Source organism: Ornithodoros turicata, chromosome 5 (genome assembly GCF_037126465.1).
Source record: "Ornithodoros turicata isolate Travis chromosome 5, ASM3712646v1, whole genome shotgun sequence".
Classification (NCBI taxonomy): Eukaryota; Metazoa; Arthropoda; class Arachnida; order Ixodida; family Argasidae; genus Ornithodoros; species Ornithodoros turicata.
The window spans coordinates 74,761,361-74,779,154 of record NC_088205.1 but is presented as its reverse complement, the minus strand read 5'-3'; the positions used below and the strand labels follow the sequence as shown (position 1 = coordinate 74,779,154).

Sequence of the window (17,794 nt, the reverse complement as noted above, 5' to 3'; positions counted from 1 at the left end):
TTTTCGCCCCATGGAGGTGGTGCCGGCGAACAACTGGCGGAATGCGCGTGGCATTCTGCCGCGCGAACTTCGTTGCTAAAATTCGCTCCATGGAGGTTGCACTTAATGCGAATGTCGTGGGACAGATTGCTTTGTCAGTGCAATTGACCATTACCTTCAGTTGCCTAATACAGTGTAGGGAAAGCAAGAGCAGGCGCCAAATGGTATGTTTTGGCTGTACGTTCCCTTCCGGGGGACCTTCCATGAACTATGGCAGCACTCTTTTCCGTCCAAAACCTGATCGGGTTCAGAGTAATGACTTTGCTCCTACCTATCAGCAGACCTCCATCGAAGACTATGAGCTGATAGAAATTATAATGGCGTTACTCTTTACGATTTGTATGTCCGAGTCTCAACTCAACGCTGTACGGAACAAAAGTGGATATTGAATAAAAGGGGGGGGGGGGGTGAAGAAGAAATCGAGTGAAATAGGGGAAAGAAAAGTTGGAGATGGTGGCTCCTTAAAAGTGAAGGCGGTTAATTAAAAAAATAAATAAAACAGGAGCGGCTTTATTTCGTTATCCCATCTATTACTGCCTGTGCTGATGTAGTCTTCGTTTTCCGGTATTTACTAGGCTGCAGCCAATACACCGACGCCGGAATTGCACAAACGGCGAAATCCCCCTATAGGCCGTATATGGAACACACATTAAGCTTACCAACATTATATCACTTTCTGCCGTTCCCACGGAGGACGTTGTGAACCTTGCATCATCTATGTGTACCATGATCATCTGCGGTTTAATACGTTGGGTTCTCTACTAATGGATGCTTTTAGCACTCGATCTTTTCGGCATTGAAGACACACGTATCAACATCTCAGGAGCGTACTTAAACACTTATCAGCCATCCTTGTACGCTCTCGCTATCGAGTGGAAGTAGCAAGAAGATGAAAAAGGACGAGGAAAAGAGTAAGAGCAGAAAATGTCTGATTGGATGAACGACGATGTGGAAGTACAGAAGTCCCCTTTCAGGGATACTCGGCATTATGGGGATGGCATTCCACGCCGAGACTGGGAGGTGACCCGGGTTCGAATCCAGGCACCGGCTGTGTAGTCTGGGTGTTTTCCGAAGGTTTTCCTCAGACGCTTTAGGGCAAATGTCGGCGCAGTTCTCTGTGAAGTCGGCCCAGGACGCCCGTTCTATGACATTGCCCGCCTGAGCGTGTCCGACTACGGCAAGCAGCTCCATCACCACCACCACCACCACCTACCACGGCAAGCATTACCCCACCACCACCCCCACCACCTTTCAGAGTTTACAAGCGAGTACGTCGCGTGGTATTCGTGTATGTTGCCATGGAAACTGAACATGAAGTGTACTGGAGCCCTCCGTGCAACACTGATGTGGGTGTTCACACAAGAGCCTCAGTATTGGGAGTAGGTGCCTGTGTTAGCTCGTTGCTCCACCCCATGGACTTATTACTATTGGAGCGAGCATATAACATACTCGGAAGAAGCCTGATCTCTTCACATAATCTTATTTGGTCTCATCACCCAGATGCAGTCGTCACGCTGCTGATGTACGTCATAACAACACACTCATTATCGGTTGGTCAGCAAACAAGCCTTGCATCTTTATTTCTCTTCTGACCCACTGCAAGCAAGTACTACATATGTGTATGTAGATTCATTCCGCCAACTCACCTGCAGCGCCTAAAGCGGAGGAGAACTTGAGCAGAGGAAAGCAGACCGGACCATGACGCGCCGGTCAAAGTTCCATCGCAGCACACGTCAATATGTACGGTACCCCTTCCCAGTGCCGCAGTTTGGGAGCTAGCGGTGGCGCCACTCATCGGCCCGTTTATTGCTTCCTTAATTGCTATTTTTTCCTTGTGCTTCATCTTATCTTAGTATTTTTGTAGAAGCGGTGCATGTCCCACGAGAAATGCGTTCCTCCTAAAGTTGTAAATTCACTATCATCAGCGTTCTAGTCGGTCACATGGGAGCTGTTGCTGTTGCAACAGTAGTATGTCCGCTTCTGCACGTTCAGAATTCAAATTTCCAATCGTGATGGAGACCTCGCGGGACGATGTGTAATGCCCCTAGCGGATTGCCCGGACGGTCTCTCGCATATAGGAGTTGCGGACTATGACATGGCCGGTATCAGTGGCGTAACTAGGAAAATATTTCGGGAGAGGTTCTATGAGAACCATACATAGGGGAGAAAAAATTCACCCACGTTTATCTCTCGCAAATGCACTTGTAGAGGAGGTGGTGTTCCCCTATATGAGTCCTGACCGGCGATGATGGAATGCGGGCAGATGTGCATGGCCTCACGCTAGGGCGGTTCCGGTAGAACTTTCAGACGGTTCCGGTGGCGCGCGGCAGCAGGGCGCGTCGTCGTCGTCGTCCACGGGCAACCACATCACTACCCCCTCAGACGCGGAGCGGTGCATGCGGTTGAGGTCCGCGTCGATACCATGAAGAGGAGAATAAGGACGACTCGGTGAATGATTGACGACTGGACACACTACTGAAGGTACGATTTCGGGGAGGGGGGTTTAACCTCTCTCCTCTTGCCACGGTATAATCTAGTAGGTCGTTGTTCCTACATATCTATTACGTATCACTCACGCGACCAACATTCCACCGGAATATCCTAGTGAAAAAAAAATTAAAAATGCTCAATGGGCGGAAGCATAAAGATACTACTACGTTTTGCGCATCTTCCGCTGGAGTATTCTGGGGGACGTCGCGCGCGTCAATACACTGTGCGTGACGTCACTGTTAGCAACAGTTTCCACGATAAGGCGACAGTCTCCACGATAAAACTCATTCCTCGTATGAAACGTGTTTTTATTATAGGCACCCTCAACAAAAATTCGGTACAACACACTCCGAGCAGCACCTCCGAGAGCAATACTGCTGCTTCTGTGAATTCTGACAAGTTGACATGCTAAGACGTATTTACACGCAGGTAGCACAACACGGCACCATAATATCTACACCATCATTAAGAGTAGCGGTAGAAATTGTACCGTCAGGGCTCATTTTTGTTTTCTTCTGTAGCGTGCAGCGGAAAGTAAAGGGCAGGAGAGGGTATTACTTAAACTTGCCGACAGAAAATCTGTACGCAGCTGCCACAGGCGCCTAACACTCTATATACAAACCACCTTCGTATACGTAGAAAATATGGTCCAAAATATGACGAGTATCTCATCTGCAGTGATGCACTGCGGAACATGCCATATCTATACAATCTTTCGATATTTACATAGACAACATTGCACGTGCGGAGCACATGCGAGTACTACAGCAGGTACGATCCGGTCTTCCCTCAGTGCATTCATTCTCAACACATGTAAGAAAATACGTGTCAGGGATTTTCGCAGAATTTTCATCTCGTAGGGAAGGGGGGTGCTCTAGAATTCCGTACTGATGTGGGACACCCGTATCTGCTGTTCTTTTCGACATTTTGGCGGGTGTTTTAAGACTTTTGGATGATTAGGGATGTCTGAGTAGTGCTGGGAAAATCCCCGATTTGTGCAACAAATATATGTTAACGAGTAACGAAGGTGCGTAACAAATATGTAAGTTTGTTCCAAGCAGTTGTCGCCAGAAATAATGTCGACATCCCGTGGCGGAGATTTCACGTTACAACACCTTACGGTTGATAGTATACGCATTAATGTACTCAAAGCGTTATGATATAGTATGCTGTCATGACTAGTAAATTGGTATACACTCGGGTTGGCACATAAGTTTCATGATGAGGAAACCCTGAGCTTTTGCGACAAACAGCGAAACAAACAACAAGGGGCTGCCATGTTTCGTCCCTCCTTTCTTTCTTTCTTTCTTTTTTTCTTTTTTTGCCGTAGCTCAGGGTTTTTTTACCATGGAGCTTATGAAAACTACATTGTAAGTCCTGCAGACCACGTACCCACATGCACCGAACTCATTTCTCATTTGAGCCACCAGAAAATTTAACGAAACAAAAAATAAAGTTCTAAACTTTGTATTGGTTACGAGGACACAAACAGAAAAAAAAGTAGTAGACGCGTGTAACATTGTAAAGCACTGTAAAAACATTGTAAAGGATGGCGTGTGCCACATTATTCCTCCTGGGAACCGCAGACGCCATTGAATGCTTAATCAGCTAGCACGCCTCGTTAAAATCAAAGTGATGTTATTCCCTGTCAGTATAAATCAGGGCGACGAAGCACTTAGCCTGTCCTTCGCTTATAAAACCTCGCTAATGTAACGCACATTTTAATGCCCTTTTCTCATTTACCTCATAAGCAATGCCGAAATATGACACGCGGTTTTCTAATTATGCGGCTTTAAATTCGAAACGCTTTTGAACGTCGAATAATAATGGTAGCTACGTCGTAGCAAGTTAGTTGTATATTCGCTCGAGCACATTTTGTTGCCGCCATGGTCGGCTGAGCATACAGTGCGTTTCAAGTACGTTGTGAGGACTTTTTGTTGTTGTGAAGTATAGCCGGGTCACTCGTTCGGCGTGCAAGCGAAATGTTTTTGCAAGCGTAGTCCATTTACTAAGGAAATGTGTTATCCTAGTTTTTTTATATCGCTTTCTGCATGATCTGCAAGATGCTTATATGATTTTGTTGACGAATGTAGTACGATGCATTGAAAAGTGAGTTCATATGTGGCTAATTGGGTACATCCACGGTATTTATTTATTTTTTTTAATTCCTGCGAATTCGCGTGTTACCTGAGTCGCTATATGTGTGATAGTTCCACCGATACAGATTTGTTGCAGCCAGCGCGCGATCAATTTAGAAAACAAATTAAGTCGCAATCGCGGTGAAACCACACGAATATTATAGTGCGGATACAGTGAATATTTTTTTCATCAACATCATTATAGTGCGTATAGTTACACTGTGTTGTTACCAGAGGCAACCAAGCCTCTTCTGTCGATCACGATGATGATGATGATGATGACCTACGTATTTACAATTCCACTGCGTTGACGCACAGGGAACTGCTCTTTTTGCCGCTGATAATTAAAACGAAAAACTTCCTGGAAGTCTAAACAGGGTCACACTGACGTAACATGTGCATCTGAAGGAAGCCGTGTATGAGATACTCTTCCAGCGAAGATAATGGCCTCGCTGTCCGGTCATCTTCATACGAACTGCAAGAGATAAAAATGCCGAAGCGAAGCAAAAATGTAATATGATTTTTACCATATGTCAATCGTGATACGAATTGATAGTACATCAGTGTGATGTCATCTCCTGCAACTGTGATTATGAAAATGTGATTATCTGATTATCGTAACGGAGCTCAGGCAGGGGGGAGTTACATCGTGCGTTATGGACTCCAACCGAGAAGTTGCAACGATTTATGGAGTAGAATTTAGTTTAATTTAATTGGGTGTCTGTCTTCATGGGTTCATTACGTAGAATATAAAACGTTTTCCGTAAACGAACCGTGAAACTGTTGAATTCTCTTTGGGTTGCAAAGCCTTTGCGGCTGTGTTCAAAGTATTGCTTTTTCGCTAACATTACTGCACGAAAATCACACCAAGGAGAATGAACTTTAAACGATCATAAGGACATTAGAAAAAGAAAAGAACAGAGGGAGAGAGAAAGGGGAAAAGCAGTTTCATTGCATGACCGCACAGTACGTCATCTGAACCGTATTAAAGTTCAGTGACATTTTTCCAGTGGTGTCATCAAAAATTTCTGACGGGCTCGCAATAAAAGGCAGTCAGCTTCGTTTACGACCTAGTCATCGTTCTTTATCGTTGCGAGCATGCTTGGGTATATCGTTGCGATAATACATCGTTGGAGCAACAAGAAGATCCTATAGGGAAAAAATGTGTTTTCTTCGATTACGTTTTAATACTTCGATGGCGTAAAAGCATCTTCAGCGGGCCATTACACGCATGATGACACTCATAATAACGATTTTCGTGCATTAAGCCTTCTGAACGACGCCAGCGTTGATTTTTATCATTGGCTCGATGCGCCTGTCGTAAAGCGCTAGGTTGGCTGCTTGTGTTTGAAAGCTGAAAAGGTTCCTAACGTTTTATGTTTCCCCATTGTTTTGTGTGTGTTTATGGGGGACGATTCGATCAAATATAATAAAATTTGAAACAGCCTTTGTAAGGAACCGAATATTGTAATAATATCCCATTAGGGCAGGCCAGTAATGTCCCCAGGTATGTAAATGTACACATGTTTGTGGGTATGTGCTTTGGTAGCTGAGCTGTATTGGGCAATCTGATAAATTTCAGGAGGGGGGGGGGTTGCAAAAAACCAAGGGGGCGCAATGGGCAGACGCATCTGCGACTAAAGCTTTGATAACAGTACAAAATAATGCAACCTGTCTATACTCTGTCTATATGATAAATACTGCAGCGTCATCAAGGGGGAGGGCTTACGTAGCTTACAGTACATTATCTGGCGGAGGAGGGAGAGTGACGTCTCTGTGCCCAGCCATCCTATCTACGGCGCAGTAATATTTTCAGAGCTGACGGACTAGATTTCTGATCTTTGTTAATTTGAACACGACTATATAAATGCCAAACCATCCTGCTACTGTTGTTGTTCTTCTATCCGAACAGCCTCTGTTCGAAATATCGGCGGCTCGATATTTCTGTGGTACATACTGCACCACGGGAAAAACTGTGGCTGAGAAATATGTTGACGGATAAAGCATGGGACAAACAGTAGGGGCTTGTGCGCCTGCAACCAGGAACCCTGCCGACAGCTTGTTAGAGACTTCAAGTGTAATAAGTGATGACTTCGGTTGATAAGTGCGATGGCAGCCCAGCGTTATTCCAATGAATTAATACAATAAATGTCCCTTCTCTATTATTATTATTATTATTCCTCACTACACGGAAAGGTATCGGTTATCGTCTGTCCCATGCGTCCCTTCAGCCCTCTCCCCCTTTTCCCTCTCCATCGAGCAACGATGCCGCCAGCCTAGGGAGGCAGACCCCTCGTCTACCCAACTTTACCCCCTCCCCCCATGCGTCTTTCCCTTTACGCTACGAGCAATGTGAAAGACGATTGGAGGTAACAAGACGCGATACGATATGGGTACTTCGTAACAGACCCATATCTATATATAAAGAAAATTAAAAAGACCGCTGCCTCGCACCCTCGACACCAGAAACTCTCTCAAGGAACAGTTTCGTGTACTGTCTGAATCCACACACACATACACACACAGACACTTTCGATGAAGACAAAAGCTAAGAATGAACACCTCAAACATTGGCGACGGCGGCGTTGTTTCTAAGGAGCTCTTTTGATCCGGTCGTGATGGTGGTCGTCCTGACGGGATATTTGCGAATGATTTTGTTTGCCGTGCGCGTGGCACCGTTGTCCGTTACGGAACCGTTGAAATGGGACATGAAAACGGCCGACGTTTGAGAACAACCTCCACGTACAAAGGAACGGTCGTTTGGATTCCGCCGAATGGCTGCCCGCAGGTAGGCGTTTCGTACCGCCGTTTGGACCTGCAGTAAGAAAGTCGAAAGGCGTTAAGACACCTGTACGTGATCACGATAAATCATCATCATGGGGAAAAAAATATATATACATATATGAGGGGAGTATGTCACAACAGGGCCGGCCACTCCAGCCCAGTACTCTTCCACTACTAATGGTAATGGTAGCCACTGCTAATGGTAATACAATAGGCGTACGAAGAAATAAAAGATGTGGAAGGGAAGGAAGCAGCGAAAAGAGGAGGAGAATGGATGAGGATGATCGGGGGAATGCACAAGCACCGCACGACACTTTGGCGTTATTTCATATCTTCGTGCACTTCTTATGACTCGTTCACGTATGCATTTCTTATGAGTTATGACTCATTCAGTCATAGTCCCTGAGTTCAGGGAACTTGTATTTTGCTTTTTTGGATGACTTCGTTTCTCCCCTTTTAATGTTACGCTATAGTTATAGTCAGTTATTATTATTATCCATTATTAGTTAAACTATTTTACGGTTGCTTTAAATTACAAACAGGGATATTTGTTTGCGAAATCATAACTTCATAAGTTGTCCGAATTTTCCTGTGCAAATCACTAAGTGGTCAGCTTGCATCTCAACAAATTTGGTTTATGTCAAAGCCCAGTGTCACTGAAGTGAGACAGTTACGTTAACGAGTTTTTTTAATGAAATTAAAAACTAGAAGAAGTTGGTAGAGTACACAAACTGATCTGATGCGCACACGGTATTTTTTGCATGCTTAGAAACCAGGAGTTCTCCCTCAGTTTCGAATGAACAATATGTCCTTCAAAGTAGCGCCTACTTTTGCGCAAGTACATGTCAATGAAGATGAGATACGAATAGGAGGTGCGGTCTCACCTCTGAGTTCATGAAGCAGTAGAGAACTGACACGAAAATACCCTGAAAGTAGAAATTAAAACATTACTAAATAATCCAAATATCAGGTGCGTTCATTGGTTGGAACGATTTAATTTCAAAGATATTGCGTACAAAGTCCGAGTACCTTTCCTTTTTTTTTTTTTTTTCACCGTTAAACATAGCCCCCCCCCCCCCCTTTTTTTTTTTTTTGCTGAGTATGTGATATGCTGAGAAGAGCAAATTTATTTTGCACGGTAACAGCACACGGCGATATCAAGTAAAATTACGTTGTATCGTGCTTTACATTCCAGAATGAAACGTGAGCCAAACACCACACTAATGAAAGAGAACTTCGCCGCATAGCACGCTTCTAGTCTTCGCCTTCCCAAATATCATCATTCTGTCCCTTGATTTGTTGTAAACTTTCTTGCTACACTTATGCGGCTATGTTATTTGTCACAAAAATGAATACGCAGGGCGCGTTCAACCCCAAGCAGCACAATGTACTGAAAGTCGAGTGCAATAGGGGTGGACGGTTAGGTGGAAGGCCTTGAACAGAATTCTGGAACTAAAGAACATTGGTAAGACACATACCGGCCACCCCTATTGCACTCGACTTTCAGTACATTGTGCTGCTTGGGACATATCAAGGCGACAACGGTACAAACATTTCTGCTCACGGAATGCAAGATACCATTACACTGGCACCAACACAGAAGGAACGGAATTTGTCGGTAACGCGGTTCGCGATTAGATAGATGATAATAGATAGATGATCGATAGAAAAAAACGCAATGTATGCTTTTCCCTCTCCCTCCTCTTCGCAAGAAGCGTATCGATGCCACGAGGCCTCTGATTGGTCTCGCCAAACGGCCTCCCACGATTATTGGACAAATTTATTTTGCGGAGTCCAATGAAAGCGCGCCTCTCGTTCCCTTTCCTTCTTGAGAAAATAAGTGAATTGCATGTTCATTGGCTCACCAAATCACGAATGACGCAACGGATGACTGTCGTTCCTTTTTGTGTCTGTGTTAGGGTAACGGTATCTTTGATTCCGCGAAAAGAAATTTTTCCACTTTTGTGCCCTTTTCACGGTGGCGCACTTGTTCTTTTTTTGTTTTTAAATTGACGATCGAGCTTATTAGTATCCTGGCACTTGATTTCCTTGCGCATTTCGAAAGAACGTGGAATGAGACACAAAAGCACCCAGCATTCTGACTGCGGACGTTTGTTTGTATTGTCTGCGGTTCCTTTTCGTGTGTGCAGAGCACAAGATAAATCGATCTGTCTGCGAAATCAGAACAGCAGCTGCAAGCTACCTGTTATTCGGACTCCAATGTCGAGAACGAAGAAAACAAAAGAAACAGAAGCAAATTTGAATTTGAATTTGACGATGTGCAGAGAGTGAACGCGCGCCCCCATTCGTTGAATGAGGTCCATGGTAAGTCGTCTATTAGCCTCTGCCAGCGTAGAGTAGTAGTTGCCGCACTCGACTAGCAATTGAGAGGTGCGGTGTTCGATTCCTGCTGCTGCCTGTTTTTTTTTCGACGACTGCAATATTTCAGACTTTGAATTTGCATTTTGTCTGGTTTTTCTTAAAAATTTATCCAATAATATATCCACAACTGTCGGAGCAAATCATAGCACGCATAAAAAAAAAAAAAAAAAAGAGGGAAAAGAAAAAAAAAGTTAGGTAAGCAATGAGACCCACCTGTGACGATTGGAGGATAGCATTGATGATCATGTAGGCTTCTTGAAGACCCAGGTCTTCATCTTTTGGATTGATACAGAACAAGAGGTGCGTAATTCCCAGCAAGGGAAACAACAGTACTGTTGCTTTTATAGCTTTTCTGAAATTTGAAAACGGAACGCGTAAGCAGAAATACAGCCTGCGATGATATTCGGTGACACAATAAAAGAACGTCCACGCGGGCAACTGGTATCAGTTGCAGGAAACAAATTGGATAATGTAACAGCCACCGCAGCGCCTTTACCTTGGCAGTGTGCTGCAGCGCACAGCGCATGATATCGATGGTGTCTTTTGCCGCTCACGCATCGGTAAGCGGCATCAAGATACGAAATAAAGCGCAGTGGAACGGAAGATCAAAGCATTGGCGGTGGCGAAGGTGGAATACATGGTATACGGTCAATGATTCGTGAAATGCCCCCTTACCATATGTTGTCTCTTATCTCAGCGCTTTTATCGGAACTAAGGGTAATAACGTCACAGCGAGTTTCGAACCCGACGAACAAGGAACAATTACTTCATTAGGTACTTGCAATGAAAGTGTTCACTGCGCTCACTCTGTGTGAACATTAAACACGTTCACCACATTACCCACATTGACAAAGCATTACGTCTTGTCCCATCCTGCAGTTGGCAATACAAACTCGTCTATGATCTGTGACGGGCTATAGATTTCTGATTTCTAGATTCCAGAGTTTTCTTCTTCCTGTCTTTCTAGCCCACCGTACGTGAGCTCGAACAAACGTCAGTCATTTTAAGCGGAGGAGCTAGCTAGTGAGAAGTTGAGACGATAAAAAGTCACACCGTCATACCGCGCATGGATCCTATAATTACATGTGGTTGTAACGGATCAGATTATTTTCTTGCATACATTTCACTAAAACCAACATATACCCGTGAGTGTGCAGCAATGTAACAAGTTTCATGTACTAGTTAGTAATAACAGTTTTTGGGAAATACAAAAATTTAAGGCTATGGCTATCTTTAAAGCCATTAAACTACAACATATATTTGTTACCGTGGTAGCTCGCCCCCAGCTGTTTGGTCGATAATAAGGGCGTGATTTGGCGAACGACAATGCTGAATATTGATCACATACATTTCCCCCGCATTGTGAAACATTACATCACGACGGCGTAACCTTGTGGCAACCTTGTTCGGTGTCGTTTAAATATGTGCTATGAAACTTTCCCAAACTAAAACGCCCGTAAACTTACTCCCGGTATAGACCATCAAGACCCAGTATAGCATTAAGAAGCATTAAGACAGAGACAAAAAGGAAGAAGAGCGACGAGTGCTCGAATATGATACATGGTATCTGAACTCAGCGATGAGTGATGATCGTGTAAGCGTCATCTCTGGATCGTTTCGTAAGCACACGCATGTACGCACGAATACGTGTAGTTCGCACCATTGCATAATGAAAGAAAGAAAACGAGATATACAGAGACGGTGATGACGAAAAGCAGGCGGTGTGGAGCAAAATGTTGGGAAACTTAATCTATAAGAGGACGGGGTTTATGCGAGGTACTAGTTCCTTTGTTATCGAAGCGTGATGCTCTAGAATTTCGTCGTGCTCTGTTGGGTACACGGAGGGGGTTTCGAAGGGTGCTGTCTTCTAGGTGTGATTTAACCTCCTACACGCTTTCAAATGGACGTAAATGCGTTTAAAAAAGAATGATTTCGATGGGTACTTAGGGGCCAACAATCTTATGTGTGTATTTTTTATTTCGTGTTATATAGCGCCACGAAGCAACTGTGGCTATGAGAGGCGTACAGATGCGGGCAGATGGAGAGAGGACAGCAGGATGGAGTGGGGGGATAGGGGAGGCTAGTGTGCGTCCTGAGCCGACTTTAGGGGGAACTGTGCAGATATTCGTCTGGAAAGTCTTCGGAAAACCCAGGGAAGACCTCAGGTTGAAGGTTGAAAAAGGTTGAAGGTTCGACGTTCCCTGTCTTGTCTCTGTGTTGCCTTTATCGTCTTCGCTGATGAGTCTCTAAACCTGTCCCTGCGTCTGATTTTCTCTTGATTAATGTTACTAGTACTTTCCTACCAAAATTTCTGAGCAAACCTTACATGGCCGATTTGTAATATTGTTATCTTCAATGCCAAAAGAAACGGACCGGTTCAGTCGCGTTGAAATGCGGGGTAGTTGGTAACAGCACGTAATGATAAACGGAACGCAGCCAGGGACAAGGACGAGGAAGTGCACAAACGAACTGCACTGACTCTCAACTAACAGAAGTTTACTTGCAACACACATTTAAATACAAAACAAGACACAAGGAATGTAACACCTTATCACAATAGCAAACAGAAAACTAGCTGATAAACACATGATGGTTGCGATCCGGGCACGTTCCAAGATATTCCATTTCGGCTGATAAAAGTGACAATGACGGTGTGCTAACACAGTGATCTTCCTCTGACGTTGTGATTAAGAATGTCCCGAGAACATCCCGAGCAATGCGCGTTTAAAACCCACCCTCTATTGTGGTATTATTGAATAGCGGGGAGCACCCACAGGTCTTGCAGTGAAGAGCCAGATGTCCTGATGGAGTGGTGCTCCGGACCAACGCCCTATGTTCGTTCAGTCTAGTGTTAATGCAGGTAAATGGTTCTCCTACAAAAACGGGCTGCCAGATTTCGCACAAGAATGCCTCGGTTGAATGCCGGCAGAATGTGGTATATCACATTCCGTTAACATGCGGGAGGGTTTACATAGGCCAGACAGGGCGCCGCATTAACACTAGACTGAACGAACATAGGGCGTTGGTCCGGAGCACCACTCCATCAGGACATCTGGCTCTTCACTGCAAGACCTGTGGGTGCTCCCCGCTATTCAATAATACCACAATAGAGGGTGGGTTCAAAACGCGCGTTGCTCGGGAAGTTCTCGAGACCTTCTTAATCACAACGTCAGAGGTACGTTGTGTTGCCGTACACTCATGGGTTCACACACAGAGTTAAGAAAGTGGCTAGTAAATATGGAGTGTCGGTTCTCTGCTCAGCGCCATTTAGGCTCAAAGGATTGTGTAAAATTGTGAACGGCCGGGGGGCAGCGGGTGAAAAGGGTTCTAGTTGTGGAGTCAAGCACAGGGACGTGTTTTTGCAATGTGTGATGAATGTGGTGTACCGCATCCCGCTCACATGTGGTAAGGCATATGTTGGGCAAACTGGGCGTTGCGTTAGTGCGAGGTTAAGAGAACATTGTTATGCCTATTCAAAGACTCCTATCTGCGGCCACCTCGCTGCCCACTGCAGCATCTGCAAATGCAAACCGTTGTTTGGTGACACGACCATTTTGGATAGTGCAAGAGATAGGTTAAAGAGGGAAGTGATAGAAGCTTATCATATCTGGCGACTCGGTAGCGAGCGGTGTGTGAGTCAGCCTTCCGTGGCACTGAGCGGGAGGGAGCTAGATATGTTGCACGCGTTTAGGTCTAGCTAAGAGATAGTGGGGTGGGCGTGCCCACCAGGTTGAGCTGTGGTTGCCCCGGCGCTAGTGTGTGTTCTTTTCGTTTTTCTTCATTGCATTAAAGTTGTTAGTGGCGCACGTTACTGTTTTGTCTACCTCTGTACGGTTTGTAACACTTTGCAGCGTTTTTTTGCTACTTGTCAGAGGAAGATCACTGTGTTAGCACACCGTCATTGTCACTCTTATCAGCGGAAATGGAATATCTTGGAACGTGCCCGGATCGCAACCATCATGTGTTTAGCAGCTAGTTTTCTGTTTTGCTATTGTGATAAGGTGTTGTCACATTCCTTGTGTCTTGTTTTGTATTTAAATGTGTGTTGCAAGTAAACTTCTGTTAGTTGAGAGTCAGCAGTTCGTTTGTGCACTTCCTCGTCCGTGTCCCTGACTGCGTTCCGTTTATCATTATGTTCAGTCGCGGGCTTGGTGACCTCCCGAGTGAATTCGAGCAAAGCTTCTTCGGGTGCATGAAACTTGAAACGGAGCTTTTTGGCACGCCGTTTTCCACAGTTGTTGACAGCGTTCTTGATTATTCACAAATGGAACTGATTGACCTGCAGTGCGATGCACCTATAAGAACAAGTTCGCTGAAGTTGGTGCGGCTTCGTTTGACTTCTACGTTGGACGAAAGTATCTGAAGTCACGTATGTTGTCGCTGACAAAGTTGTCCGTGTTCGGTTCAAAATACGTCTAATAATAATAATTCCTGGCTTTACGTCGCGAGACAATTATGCCAACATACGTCTGCGGGCAGTCGTTTTCTGTGATGATCCTGAATAAGTCAGAGTTACGCTCACAACAACAAACAAACAAACACCTCAACGGAATCCTTAAGATTGCAATTGCGCAATCACTTTCACACGATGTTGACGCAATAGTTAAAAACGAGATGTGTCAAATTTCCTCATGACACAGGAAATAAAAAGGAATGTTGACCCTGTGATTGAGACTGGCCCCTGAGAAGTGATTTCTGACCCCTGACATTTTATGTCGTTGTAAGTCATGTGTTCTGCCATCTATATCAGAGATATAGGCTACCCAAAAGTCGTCGTGGTATGCGGCCCGCGCGCAGTTCCTCCATGGCTCAATGCGGCCCGCGGACATGTATGAGGGGGGAGGGGGATATATGTATTAGACAAAAAGGAAAAAAAAACGAGGGGGGGGGGGCGGACACGTATGAGTTGAGATCAGCACCCCTGTGCTATACGAGAATCCGTTATGAGAAGAAAAAGGACGTTCTTTTTAGAAGTGAAGGTATGCGATATAAAATGACATGGAGCTAAAAGTAATGCTAATAAGGGTGAGGTGGTGACAATGAATACAGCTAGAAAAATGCGTCTCAGTCGCCCGACTCCCGGAGCCGGGTAGAGGTGTCTGCCGTTAATAAGAAAAGGAGTAGACCCAAGTATTGTTCTGTGTTACCATATTGCCTTACGTAGCCACGTTCCTCGATGGCCCTCCATATTTAAAATACAGTTATACTACTCATCACACGCATTTCCACACTCGGGAATGTCCCGTGGAAATGCAATGAATATTCCCGGTAGCGGTTACCCGGGGGGAGGGGGGGGGGAAATCATGACCATTCACGAACATGTAGAGACCATCTCTCAGTGCTCCAAACCAGAGCAAACCGTACTGCAATGCACCAACTAGCCCAACAGCGTATATTGCTCAGAGCAAACCATTCTGCATGGCGCAGGGCTGCACTTGACATATCCAAACATTTCAACGCATACCTCGCCGGGAGTAACTGACATCGCAGGTCGACGCGAATGTTCCACTGACGGTGTCTTCCGTTTCGATAAACATTTCTGACGAGAAGTGATACGATGAAGCAGGCGATATCGCGTTGCATGCATATTCCTATGCGTCTACGCCAGTATAAATATAAAAAGCAGTCCTTTCCGATATTTCCATACCAGCATCCTTGGAATATAGAAGGCCGTAGAATCGGATGCAATCAATATAACGTAGTCGATTTTCCGAATACGTCTCCCCAGAGAGCTGTCCAGGCGCTCTCGGGAAATCTGAAAAATTCCGCTTCCACCCCTGATGCCGTTCACTCGATAAGTAGGTCGATGTTTATCGACGGACTAAACAAACAAACAGGGAAAAAAATAGCAAACGAAGCACCCAGTCGATTCGTTGGAGATTTCCACACGACTCCGGGAAAGTTGTTTTGAAACTGTCAGGCCGAGGTTGACTGTTACGTCCTTGGGGTTCCACCGCTGATGGCGTGCTGCTCATATAACCGTGATGAGCCTCTTTTACCCTTCATGAGAGTTTTTAACTATTTTAAAGATATTGGCTATTTAAATACAATATAGTTTTACCCAGCTGCTCATGTATCTTGTTTTACTATCTAAACTTTTCTAAAACTATGGTTTTAGTTTAATCTTGCTGCTTTTACATTGTCACCAACCATCCCCATTGTCTTTTCACCATAGCTTTGGCGCACTATGACCCTAGTTGTCCGTGCGCCATAAAAACCTGAATAATAATCATCATCATCATCATATAACCGTCCTTTCTACTGTTCACTCTTCAGTGCGCGAGCCGGATACCTCGAAAAATGACCCGACTTTAACCAGGATGAATCGACAGTATACGCCCAGAATCAATATCGCTGGTCTCGAGGGTTCGACCTTCTCCCCTTCCTTGCCATTTGAAGTGTAAAATTGACTTCGAAACAGGCCAATAGCGCTACATTTTGTAACAATAATCCTGTACGTGCAGACACTAGACCTTATGACACTGACGTTCAGAGAGAATCGTTGTAGCTAATGCTGTTATGTCAAAGTTGTTCTTAGGTGAAGATTATTTCGGCAGACATCGATTATCCGACAGACGTCTTCTGTTATGTTCCAACGGAACGACGTACTGCGACGACATAGCTTGCAGCGACACTTTGTAGAGTCTTTGACGGTTACAAGACAGCGAGTAATAAATGTCAGGAACCGTTGTCTTCAGCGCTGCTCTGGAAGATCTGTACTACGATAATTCAATGAGGCTACAGAAAAGGCTATAGAAAACGCGTACCATCGCTCGCGGAACGGCATCGCATGGCGTACTTGGTATCAGGCTGAGCAGAGATGTTGCGCGGGATATTGTTGCTTTACATATCTGAATCTCACCTCGTTTTTAATGGTACGGCCTGAACAGCTAAGAAGGAAATTATGCTCCGACACAACGTAAGAGCTACTGGAGAATGGACTCTCCACACTGGGAGTGGGGAATGTGTTGTGGGGAAGTACGGAAGAGAAAAAAATTACTAGTGAGCCGCTTCGTCGAACTGATTTGTTGCAAAATCCATTCTTCCATTCTTTGCGGAATAGCAAGCCGACGTCCCGTTTGGCAGACCATTTCCCCGTTTTTCTTTTTCCTTTCGTCTAATAAATATATCGCTCCCCCCCCCCCCCCCATTCTGCGTACTTTTCGTTTATTTCTTTTTTTTTTTTGTCCTCGTTACTAATATTTCACGGAACTTTAACTTCGAAAAAAAAAAAAAAAATGCGAGTGCGAAATTCGCGAAAATTGGATCATAACGCAAATAAAACATAAAAGAAAACATAAATAACTAGTTTTGCAGCATGTGCTATAGCCGTGTACTTAAACGTGCACATAAACTTGAAGGTCGTATTTTACCGTTCTTTCTTTTTCTTTTTTTTTTTTCGGCAAGTTTCGTCAACGATACTGATGTGTCCCGAGCGTGGGTATTGTGCCTCTTCTCAGCCCTGCTTGCCCTCCTGGGAATATACCCAATTCGAAGAAATGCATCTTGCCTCATTTATTTATTTGCTTCTAGGGACGTCTTTTCGTGCGACCTTCTTTCGGAAGGGTGACAAGTTTATAAAGACGCATAAATCGTCTCGCACGGTCGGCTATGCGAATGGAAACATAGGACGCGTTTACACGTCCACATGTTCCAGTCGATTCTGTTCGTCGGTCCGAACTTTGCGCAGAAACTTTGACACTAGTTCTATTGTGTCAAGAATTCGGTCCTCTTTTTCTTTCATTTTTCCGCGGATGGAGGAGTGCTTTACTTCCTCAACACCCTTTTATTTGCTTTCCATTTTCTGAACCTTATCGATGTCAGCGGGGGCGGTTCTTTTGCTGATTTTTTTTTTTTAATATGCGCGGAAAGTTCAAAGTGGACAGAGAGAGAAAGATTTACTCAAAGCTAGGGACACTTTGAAGTGAAACTCCGCTCTGCTTTGAGTGTCCCGGTGCAAA

At 44.7% G+C, this 17,794-nt stretch overlaps 1 protein-coding gene across 1 annotated transcript in view; it reads right to left on the bottom strand.

The window, feature by feature from the left end:
* Positions 1-2,820: 2,820 nt before the first annotated feature.
* LOC135396199 (corticotropin-releasing factor receptor 1-like) overlaps positions 2,821-17,794 on the bottom strand; it is a 199,342-nt gene continuing 184,368 nt past the window's right edge. Inside the window, exons 9-12 of the mRNA XM_064627223.1 lie at positions 10,047-10,185; positions 8,336-8,377; positions 7,414-7,482; positions 2,821-5,142 (exon numbers count right to left, since the gene is read on the bottom strand). Coding sequence (XP_064483293.1) covers positions 5,134-5,142; positions 7,414-7,482; positions 8,336-8,377; positions 10,047-10,185 — 259 coding nt within the window. The 3' untranslated portion in view covers positions 2,821-5,133. The remainder of the gene's footprint in view (positions 5,143-7,413; positions 7,483-8,335; positions 8,378-10,046; positions 10,186-17,794) is intronic.